Below are 12,472 nucleotides of genomic sequence, written 5' to 3'. Positions count from 1 at the left end.
AGTCACAATACCACAATACAACATAGTGGAGGAAATGAATAGGGGAATGGGGCTAAATTACTCAAAACGAGTGTTCGGGTCGTTACATCCTCCCCCTCTTAAAACAAACATTAGTCCTCAAACGAGTATAGGGACATACCTAAAGTGGTGAAAAGATGAGGATAACGGCTACGCATATCATGCTCGGTCTCCCAAGTCACCTCCTCGACTGGTTGACCCCTCCATTGAACTTCACTGAAGCAATGCTTTTTTACCTCAACTTTCGGACATGTCGTTCTAAGATGGCCACCGGCTCCTCAATATAGGTAAATCCTTATCTAATTGGACTGAGCTGAAATCTAACATATGGGACGGATCACCGTGATACTTTTGGAGCATAGAAAATGGAATACCGGATGAACCACAGCTAGACTAGGTTGCAATGCAAGCTTGTAGGTTTCACGACCCAAACCGATGGGCCGTGATGGGCATCCGGTGCCTTACTCAACCGAGTACCAATATAACGTATATTTCGTGTCATACTATCATAGGTAAATGAGCCGGAAAGGTTGTCAAGAGATAACTAGAATAAAACATGAGGGAATACTTGACGTAGGATGACCCAACATGATATACCGACTTATACATATGTTACGGGCCTATAAGGCCGACATGATCCCTTATATATTCAAAACATAGGCCGACAACGCCATACAATTATCCGTATACATGATATCTATCTACAAGCCTCCAAGAGTACATAATATCAAAAAGGTCGGGACAGGGCCCCATCATACCAATCAATACATGTACTAATAATACTGACCAAATAGGCAACTCCGGAGCAAATAGAGTGCACCAACACCTTTCACTGAGCTAATAGCCTACTTGGAGGACTCTCAACCTGTCTATCGGGACTAGCGGGCATGAAACGCAGCGTCCCCAGGCAAAAGGGACGTCAGTACAAATAATGTACCGAGTATGTAAGGAATGAAAATCAGTAAATAATAGACATAAGAGAAACGTGGAGTAAAAGACTCAACATGTAAGCTTGAATAGCTCTGTGAATCATTTAATTTTTATAATGTCATGCATATGCGTATAAATGCCATACCATGCATAGGTATACGCGTACATAATATCATCAAGCCTTTGAGGGCATTGCATTGCATCATATCGGCCACTGTGGACAAATCATCAACGTATACCAACTGATCGGGTGGTGGTGCGTATATAACGCCATAACCTTTCCTCATACCCCAAATACATACATACATACATACATATATATATACATACATACATATATATATATATATATATATATATATATGCGTATATAATGCCATCTAGTCGTGGGTCAATGTGCATGACTGAATGCAATGCATAAGAAGTGAGTTAATAAGATTTCTCGGTATGTCACAAGATCATTACTCCTTTGATTAATATCATGAAATAAACTATATCAACTTACATATTTTCTAGGATCCGTGAAAAAAATGATAGAATAGTAGGATACATGGGAAATCAAGAACATTGGCACTTCTATGCATAGTCATTTATGAAAGTTGTGCATTTACCCATTTCGTTTGTATCATATGGATCATGCCAAAAGGAAAGAAGGGATAGCCTTAACATACCTGAGCCGATTCTCTTGATAATCCTTCCAACACACGTCAATTGCGACAACATGTAACGGTGGGTTGAAGGAGGGAAAACTCTGTATGATATTCCTGAAAAAGATTGTACCCTGCTCTCTTAGAATTGCATCTTACACTGTCATTACACAAAATAATTTCGTGTGACTTTGCTGAAGTTCCCCTTCACTTCATTGTAGAGATGCAAGCATCTTCTTAAGTGATTTAGATTGGTTTTTAAGTCTTGGTGATGTGGGCCCCACTTTGTAAGACTTGGCCACCGAAATTCCCCTAACTTTGCCACCTTGCAATGTGATCAAGAGTCACTAATTGACTTTGATCAAGACTTCAATTGCTGCCACGTTGAGGCCCATCAATCTTATCCAAATATGCTTAATTAATTAGTTAATCTCCCACTAAAAATCAATAATTATCCAATTATCCACATAATTAAGAATTATCTCAAATTACTTAAAGTACTACTCACTTTTAACATACCTTATATACCTTACTATCATGGTCACGTGGTACCTTGTATGGCACTAGTCCATAACTATGGGGTATTATAGCTTGGACCGTGCTTTATCTCAAAATGTCAAACTTCGACGAACTCATTTTCTTCGATTCGCTTACCCTCTCACCTTCACAAATTTACTTATCCCTTGTTTGAAATAGCATAATACTTATAACCTCAAAAATAATCTCATTCCCGAGCTTATGTCGATTAACATACGACGAAACTTTAATATACAAAATTGCAGGATGTAACATCTCATTTCCGATCTTATATCAATTTACTTATGGCGTACTTCCACGTACGAAAATATGGGGTGTAACAGTAGGCCACCTCGCCAATCTTCTCAAGAATCTCAAAAGGTCCAATATACCTAGGGCTCAACTTGCCCTTCTTCCCGAACCTCATAACACCCTTCATGGGCGAAACCCGGAGCAAGACCCGCTCTCTAACCATGGATGCAATATCACGAAGCTTTCGGTCCGCATAACTCTTCTGCCTAGATTGGGTTGTACGAAGCCGGTCCTTGATAACATGACCTTCTCCAACGCTTCTCGAACCATATCCTTGCCAAATAACTTAGCCTCTCGCGGCTCAAACCAAACAACTAGGGAGGGACATCGTCTCCTATATAGGGCCTCATATGGAGCTATAAGAATACTCGATTGGTAGTTGTTGTTGTATGCAAACTCCACAAGCGGAAAGAACGGATCCCAACAAACCCCCAAACTCCATAACACATGCATGCAGCGTATCCTCCAGTATCTAAATGGTGCGCTCGGTCTGTCTGTTCGTCTGAGGGTGGAATGTTGTACTCAACTCAACCTGTGTGCCTAGTTCACACTGTACGGCCTTCCAGAATTGTAATGTGAACTACGTACCCCAAACAGAGATGATAGATACCAGCACGCAATAAAGTCAGACAACATTGCGAATATAGACTTGAGCAAGCTGCTTTGAAGAATAAGTAGTCAACCTCGTGAATATAGACTTGGTCAACCTATCCACAATCACATATACTGCATCAAATTTCTTCTAAGTCCATGGGTGTCTAACAACAAAATCCATGGTAACTCGCTCCCATTTCCACTAAGGAATCTCAATTCTATGAAGCAACCCACCTAGCCTCTGGTGCTCATACTTCACCTACTGATAATTTAGGCACTGGGCTATATATCCCACTATGTCCTTCTTCGTTCACCTCCACCAATATTGCTGCCTCAAATCCTGAACATCTTAGTGGCACCCGGATGAATGGATTACCATGAACTGGGGCCACCTAAAGAATCAACTCACGTAACCCATCCACATTGGGCACACATAATTGTCCCTGCATCAGCAACACACTGTCATCTCCGATAAACACCTCCTAGGCATTGTTGTGTTGTACCGTGTCCTTAAGGACAAGCAAATGGGGGTCGTCATACGGATGCTCTCTGATGCGGTCATATAGACAAGACCGAGAAACCACGCAAGCCAGAACTCGACTCGGCTCCGAAACATCCAATCTAACAAATTGGTTGGCCAAGGCCTAAACATCCAATGTTAATGGCCTCTCTGCTGCAGGTAGATATGCTAAACTACCAAAACTCTCTTCCTTTCGGCTCAAGGCATCGGCCACCACGTTGGCCCTCCCGGGATGGTATTGAATGGTGATATCATAGTCCTTAAGAAACTCTAATAACCTCCGTTGTTGCAAGTTAAGATCCTTTTGTTTGAATAGGTGCTACAAACTCCAGTGGTCGGTATAGAGCTCACAAGGGACACCGTGCAAATAGTGACACCAAATCTTCAAGGCATGAAGAATAGTGGCTAATTCCAGGTCATGCACAGGATAATTCTTCTCATGAACCTTCACCTGCCTAGACGTTTGGGCAATTACCCTGCCATCTTACATGAACACCGTGCCAAGGCCAACACGTGATGCATCACAGTACACAGTGCAAGACCCCGAACTCGTAGGCAAAACCAACACAAAGGCTGTAGCCAAAGCAGTCTTGAGCTTTTAAAACCTCTCCTCACACTCCTCAGTCCATCTGAACGAAGCACCCTTCTGGGTCAATCTAGTCATAGGTGCAACAATAGATGAGAAACCCTCTACGAAATGATAGTAATACCATGCCAAACCAATAAAGCTCTGGATCTCAGTAACTGACGACGGTCTAGGCCAACTCTACACTGCCTCGATATTCTTCGGATCTACCTTGATCCCCTCACTCTACACCACATGGCCCAATAAAGCCACCAAATCAAGCAAAAATTCACACTTTGAAAGTTGTGCATACAACTTATTTTCTCTCAAGGTCTCGAGCACGACCCTCAAGTGTTGCTCATGATCCTCCCGATTCCATGAGAACACCAAGATATCGTCAATAAACACAATAACGAATGAATCAAGATAGGGCTGGAATACATTGTTAATCAAGTGCATGATTGGTGCTCGGGAGTTGGTCAGCCTCAATGACATCATAAGGAACTCGTAATGACCATACCGAGTCCTAAAGGCAATATTCGGAATATGTGGTTCCAGAATCTTCAGCTGAAGATAGCCTGACTGCAAATCAATCTTTGAGAACACTTTGGCACCCTGTAGCTGATCAAATAGGTCATCAATGCGTGGTAATGGATATATATTCTTCAATGTAACCTTGTTCAACTCACGATTATCAATACATACGCGCATAGAACCATGCTTCTTCTTAACAAATAGGACCGGAGCACCCCTAGGTGACACACTAGGCCGAATGAAGCCTTTATCAAGCAACTCTTGCAACTGCTCCTTTAACTCCTTCAGCTCCGCCGGGGCCATACGATATGGTATAATAGAAATGGGCTGAGTGCCCGGCAAAAAAGTAAATAATGGTATGGTTATTAATACCGACATCTCTCTCAAAGGCTATGTATGCATCACACCCCTTCCCAACCATCCGATGTGCCTTCAGGAAGGACACAAACCCTACTAGGAACGAAATCCAAGGTACCCTTCCACTCCAACTGTGTTAAACCTGGCATAGCAATCACCGCCTTGTCGTTACAATCAAGAATAGCATGATAGGGTGACAACAAGTCCATGCCCAGAATAACATCAAAATCTACCATACTAAGAAATGATAGATCAACTTTGGTCTTAAAACCACAAATAACAACTAAACACGACCGATACACACAGTCAACAACAATAGAATCTCCCACAAGCGTGGACATATAAATAGGAGAACTCAAAGAATCATGAGATATACCCAGATACGGAGCAAAGTAAGATGACATGTATGAATAAGTGGAGCCTCGATCAAATAAGACCGATGAATCTATATGACAAACTAGAAAAATACCTATGATAACTGCGTCTAATGCAACCGCCTCCGTCTAACCTGGAAAGGCATAACATCTAGTCTAGCCTCCCCCTTTAGGGTGACCCTTACTAGTTAGACATTCACCCCTAGCTGGCTGTATAGGTGGAGCGGAAACTGGTGCGGTAACCATGGCCTGAGAATTATCGGGACCCTGTGGAATACGTGGAGCCTAATTAGTCTATGGAGGTGCACCCCTCTTGAGTCTGGATCAGTCCCTCACCATATGATGAGTATCACTAAACTAAATACAAGCTCTCGGAGGATGTGGCTGCTGAAATTGGCTCATGCCTGGTCGGCTAGACTGACCATTGAAAGCAGCCCGTGCAGGAGGTACACTAGACAGTGGCGGTGCATAAGGAGCAACCCGAGGCCTAGGAGTAGCCGGAGTACCACTAGAAGCTGGAAGTTCATAATGAACTTGACGGCTCACATAGCCTCTACCATGACGGGCTGCAATTGAGGCACGAGCACCACTATATCCGTTAGAATCACGAGGCCTCTTGGCCTCCCTGTCCTTCCTCTCCCGGCCCTGCATACCCTCCTATCTCCGTGTGATCTCTACCACCTACTGATATGGAGTATCTGTCTCCAACTCTCTAACCACGCTGAATCTAATACCATAGTTGAGCCCCTAGATAAATCGACGGACTCTCTCTCTCTCTCTCTCTCTCTCTCTCTCTCTCTCTCTCTCTCTCTCTCTCTCTCTAACTGTGGAAACCATGGCATGTGCATGTCTGGACAACTTACTAAATCGGACCACATACTCTGACACGATCATAACACCTTCGCTCAACTGTTAAACTCTGCGCGCCATGCATCCCGAAGGCTCTAGGGAAGAAATTCTCTTAGGAAAATCTCTAAAAATTGAGCCCATGTGAGTGGAGCTGCTTCGGTTGGGCTACCCTCCTTATAAGCCCGCCACCACTGGAATGCTAGTCCCGATAGCTTGAAAGTAGTGAGAGCAACCCCGATCGTCTCCAATTTACCCATGGTACAGAGAATACGATGGACCACCTCCAAAAAACCTTGTGCATCCTCTTTAGCTAGGCCGATGAAAGTAGGAGGATGGTACTTCTTGTACCTGTCAAGTCTGAGTTGCTCCTCCTCAGATATTGTTGCCTTAACCTCGGGCTGAACTGGGACAACCAGCTGCACCGGTATAACCACTAGGACCTGGTTAACATGAAACCGCTGCTCTGGGGTATGGGCCGCGGGAATTTGTGCTCCTCCCCCAGCCAGAGATGCGACTGGTGCTAGTGGGATCAACCCCGCGTGAGCTAGAGTACCAAACATACTCAAGAACTGTGCGAGGGTCTCCTGAAGTGTAGCGGTAGCGACAGGCGCCTCAAGTGCCTGCCCCCTACTAGAACTACCGGTGGCTCCTTTGTTGCAGCTCGGGTAGGTGCTCTGGCTGCACCACGAGCCACTCCTCGGCCTCTGCCCTGGCCTTGGCCTCTTGCAGCTCTAGCATGGGACGCAAGCCGATGATCATCGAATCCAGCGGTGCTTGTCCTCACTATCTGTGAGTGAATAGAAGACAAAGTTTCCAAATTCAAATTTGCATGATAAGGAATCAAAGAAGTGAAGTTTCTAACAGTTTCTAGCCTCTCGAAGATAAGTACAGATGTCTCCGTACTGATCCATGAGACTCTGCAAAACGTTTTTGTGACTCATAATACCCATGAACCTAGAGCTCTAATACCAATTTGTCATGACTCCAATTTTCTTTTGTAGGATATCGTGATGACACCTAGCCTCTAAGACAAGGTAAGCCTAACATTCATGTAGAAATAACTGAAATAGTAATAAAACTTTCAATTTGACCAATAGATATCATAAAAGGACTCCGCAACTCAACTGAACATACCTCCCAAAATTCGGTGATACCGAGTCATAAGCTCTACATGAGCATACTGAACATCCCTATACAAAACATCTAATAAAAGGAGAATGAAATAGAACTAGATAGAGGGTGACTCCGAGGCCTGCAGATGCCAGAAGGTATACCTTGAAGTCTTTGATCCAAGCTCGACTCACCCATGGCTTCAAGTAGTTCCCCTACTAGCTACACGCGTATCAAGCCCACCTTATCTCATCGCATGTGTTTCAACCCTGATCCTTATACCATCGCATGCGTATCAATATCACAAATGCACCTCAGGTGCCCAATACCACAACTTGCCAAACAAGTCAACAATAATAGTGTTTCCACAATAAATAGCCCATGGCTTAGCCACGATATATAAGAGTCTCAACAATAACAACCGAAAGTGAATAACTCAACAAGAATGGTAATTCATCAAATCTACAACCTTGCCTCAATGTGAATCACGACCTTTATAACTTCAACACCAAAAACCAACAATCGGATATTCCAAGAAATAACTACTTCAAGTAAAGGAACTCAATGGTTAAATAATGAATAAAGAAATGAGACAACAATAACTTCAACTAAGCATGTAAATGAAATTAGCAAGTAAGATATAAGACAAGTATTAACAATGTCAAGTAAAGCATGTGAAGATAGACAAATGATGATGAATATAACATGTATGGCAACTCAATTAAAGGTATGAAAGGAATCTACGTAGCTAAAATCTGTCAATTACCACATTTAGCCCGTGTACATGATGTGTCGTAGAATTGCGGCACTTTTGATACTAATTACATAGGTTGTAGCTCGTCTTTTAAAGCATATTAAGTCAATTATTATGTAGTTTTGGTGTTTTGCCTAGTCTTCAAGAATCAAGAACAAGGAAAAGAAGACAAAAATCCATAGAAGGGTAGAAATGTGGCAGGTTTGCGACCGCAAAAGTGATGTGGGGGCCGCAATTTGGAAATTGACTTTGTAGTGCGGTTGCATAACACGTATGCATTAATGATCGCAGAATTAAAAAGAGAATTTCTACGAGAGCAGTTCTGCGACATCAAGTTAGATCGCGCAATCCATATGCGGACCGCAGAATGATTCTGCGATGGAGAACTGGGAAACTGGAGATTCAATTCTGCGATGGAAATTGTGATTTCGCGGACTGCAAAAGTGTTCTACGGCTGCAGATGTGATCTGCAGGGATATTTTTGTCACATCTTGACCCCGACTTTTAGCCCATTATAAATAGAATAACTAGGGTTTTGTGGGGGTATCTTGTCTGAAAAAGAGGCTTTGAATACACTACTGTTTCGGAAGCTATTGAAGAAGAGAATCTTGTCATCTTTGTAATCTTTATGACATTATTTATTTCTTTGTTCTTGGATTCTAGTACGAGTATCTAGCTTTAACTACTAAGGCTGTGGACCCTAAATGGGTGTAATGTTAATGGGTATTTACTTTTGAATACATATATAATGGTTGGTTGGTATTTATTCATTTCTCATGCTTCAATTAATGTTGATGGTTGCAAACATTGACTAATGCCATTTCACTCTATCTTTACTTGGAAAAATGGGTTAGGGTTTGGTAGAATTGAATAACAAAACTCAAGGCTTCAAACCTTGTTTAATAGAATATCTTAGGAAAAGTGGGTTTTATTTGTCATAAATTAGTTGTCCTTAATTGCAACTCTTTTATATTGGGAAAATTATAAAGAGGAAATGCTACCTAACTATTGGGAAATATTGGGTAGTCATTTAGGAACCATTTGTATATCAAAGGACCTTCCATTAGAAATATATCATATTCACACTGATAGCATTATATTCCATTAATGGGGACACAACCTTGGTTTTCTTAATCAACTTTATTACACTCTCATAACAAAATAGTTATCTTGTTAATTCACAATTACAACATTCTCTTTTTAAGCTAACGGAGTAGAATTACAACTTAGGTCAAGTTTCACACTATTCAAGTAACCTTTTCACACCTATTCCCTATGGGATTCGACCCCAACCTTGTTGGGTTATTATATTTGACATCGACCGCCTTGCACAATTTATTTAAGTATAATTTGAGCGTATCAAATTTTTGCGCCGCTGCCGGGGAATATGGTTTTGAAATTACTAATTAATGTGTGCTTTACTTTACGTCTTCTTCTATTTCATCACACCTTGCTTGCATTGCTTAGTGTCTCTAGGTAAACATGGGCCGGCCGGAAGAAGAGAATATTTGATATAGATGAGTATATTGAGGATACAAATGCCATTGTCTCTCCTAGAGTTGATGTTGCTACCTTCAAGGTGGAACACAGTCTAATCCTAATACTCAAGGCAGAGGGGTTTTTTCGAAATTCCACAGATGATGATCCGACACAACATCACAGAAATTTATTGGGTGTGTGTGTGATGCACAAGCAGAATCACGTTTCAGATGATGACCTAAGGTTGAGGGTGTTCAAGTATTCTCTAACTAGAGAGGCAAGACAATGAATCCAAAATCTACCGCCTAATTCCATTCATACTTGGCCCGAGCTTGTCCGAGCTTTCCTAGCAAAATGGTTTCTGCAGAGCAAGAAGTCTGAGCTCCAGGATAAAATTTTCTTTTTCAAGCAATTATCAGGAGAGCATCTACATGAGGCATGGGATTGATTCAAGCTATATTTAGTAAGGTCTCCGAATCATGGTTTTCTGGATACTATCTTGTTGGAGAAATTTTACATGGGCTTGGATCCTATGAATCAATCCATAGCCAAAAATGCAGCAGATGGATCCTTTATGGATAAAACATTTGCAAGGATCACACAAATCCTTGGCAAAATGGCAAAACATAACCATCCTTGGCACTCAGAGGACACCACAGGTGGAATTTTATTTGGTACTCCTTCCTTGACCAACATGATTAAGGAGAACCAAGAAAGAGATCAAGTAATTGTCGGGCTTGTCACCAACGTCAATGTGTTGACAAAGATGTTCACTGAAAGCCAAACAATAAAGGTGAACGTGGTGGAAGATGTTCAACCCATGTCAAATGAGGATTACGAGGAAGCAAATTATGTCAACAACTCTCAAGGAGGTCATCAAAGGCAAACCTACCAAGGTTCAGGACAACAAAACCAATGGAGGCCTAACCCGCACGGGCAAGGCAACCAACAGTGGCAAAATGAACAAGGTAATTCAAATCAAGGAAATTGGAGTAACAACAACAACAATTTTTCAAATCGGAGTTCCAACCCCTATGTTCCTCCAAAGGGGCAATATTCAAACTCTCCACATTGGAAAGAAAGTTCTTCGAGTGAGTCCAAGTTGGAAAACATGCTTGAACGTGTATTGCAAAATCAAGATAGATCTGACACTTCACTAAAGAATATGACCGAGCTTGTGGGCTCTCATACCGCATCTATTCAAAAGTTGGAGATGCAAATGAGAGATCTCTCAAGAGAGCAAAATCCGAAGCAAAAGGGCACACCCCTAAGTGACACAATTGCAAACCCAAAAGGTAGTGGGAGTGGCCCAACTACTTCAAGGAGAGAATGAACAAGTGGTTGAAATGGAAGATTCCGAACAAGAAGTTGAGGCACAAGTTGAGGTTCCAATTGTTGTTGAAGTTGAAAGACTCCCGAAGAAGGTGAGAACTCAAGAAGTGAACCATGAGGAGGTTAAGGAAAAGGTAATAGAGGCACCAAAAACACTAGCACCAATTCCTAGGCCTTCGCCTCCTTTCCCTCAAAGACTTTCTAGGAGGGTTGATGATACCAAACTCGAAAAGTTCTATGACATTCTCAAGCAATTATCGGTAAACATTCCATTTGTGGAAGCATTTCAAGAGATGCCGGTTTTTGCTAAGTATTTGAAGGACTTAATCACTAAAAAGAGAACCACCAATAATGAAGTGGTGAATGCGACTCACCGGGTTAGTTCAATCATTGTAACAACCACGGTCCAAACGAAAGAGGGGCCGGGAGCTTTCACCATCCCATGCACTATTGGGTTGCGCAATTTTGCACGAGCCCTTTGTGATAATAGGGCTAGCATAAACATAATGCCTCTTGCTATTTACAAGCAAGAGGTGTTAGATATTCCTATGCCTTCAAATATGAGGATGCAAATGGCCGACCGTTCAATAAAGAGACCGGTGGGAATTGTTGATGATGTCCTTATGAAAGTGGGGAAGTTCCTCCTCCCTAACGACTTTGTTATCCTTGATTGTGCTATTTATAAAGAAATCCATATCATCTTAGGGAGACCATTCCTTGCTACCGGAAGAGAACTCATGGATTCGGAACGAAATAAGATCAAGTTCCGAGTTAATGATGAAGAGGTTACCTTTCAAGCAAGTAAGGGTATGAAATTGCCGCGTGCATACAAGAGTATCTCAATCATTAATGTTGTTGATGAGGTAGAGGATGCAGTCTAGGTGAAGATGGAAGAGGAATGCCTTGGTGAGGCATTGGCGGCTATTTTGGTAAACTTTGATGGTGAAGATATGGAAGGATACATGGAATTGGTGAATGCATTGGAAGGGAATGGGTCCTACACTTTTGCACCAAAGAAACTTTCTCTTGACTTAGAGAATAGAGTCACTCCTCCCGCTAAGCATTCAATTATCGAGCCGCCACAACTTGAGCTCAAGCCACTTCCACCGCACTTAAGGTATAAATTTCTTGGCTCTAATGACACTTTACCTGTAATCGTTTCTTCTTTGTTGAATGATGTGCAGGTTGAACAACTGTTGAATATCTTGAGGGAGCACAGACAAGACATTGGGTGGACAATAGCGGACATCCGAGGGATTCTCGCTGATACAACTGGAGCAAGAAAGCAAACCTAGCGTGGAGCATCAGAGAAGGTTAAACCCTTCCATGCAAGAGGTGGTGAAGAAAGCAACTATTAAATGGTTGAATGTCGCGGTTGTCTACCCCATTGCCAATAGTCCCTGGTGAGTCCGGTGCAATGTGTGCCAAAGAAAGGAAGCATGACCGTCATTCAGAACGATAAGAATGAGCTCATCCCAACGAGGACGGTGATCGGGTGGAGAGTTTGCATGGACTACCAGAAGCTCAATAGTGCTAGTTGCAAGGACCATTTCCCTATGCCTTTTGTTGATCTAATGTTTG

The 12,472-nt window shown here is 42.2% G+C and overlaps 2 protein-coding genes across 2 annotated transcripts; both read left to right on the top strand.

Annotated features, from left to right (window-relative positions):
- On the top strand, positions 10,077 to 10,892 carry LOC109221290 (serum response factor homolog B-like). Its single transcript, XM_019385755.1, has one exon. The coding sequence runs from the start codon at positions 10,077 to 10,079 to the stop codon at positions 10,890 to 10,892; it is 816 nt and encodes a 271-aa protein (XP_019241300.1).
- LOC109221280 lies at positions 10,906 to 11,772 on the top strand. Its single transcript, XM_019385747.1, has one exon. It carries the CDS (start codon positions 10,906 to 10,908, stop codon positions 11,770 to 11,772), a length of 867 nt encoding a protein of 288 aa, XP_019241292.1.

The sequence above is a fragment of the Nicotiana attenuata genome, chromosome 2 (assembly GCF_001879085.1).
Source record: "Nicotiana attenuata strain UT chromosome 2, NIATTr2, whole genome shotgun sequence".
Classification (NCBI taxonomy): domain Eukaryota; kingdom Viridiplantae; phylum Streptophyta; class Magnoliopsida; order Solanales; family Solanaceae; genus Nicotiana; species Nicotiana attenuata.
This window is presented reverse-complemented; position numbering and strand designations above follow the sequence as displayed.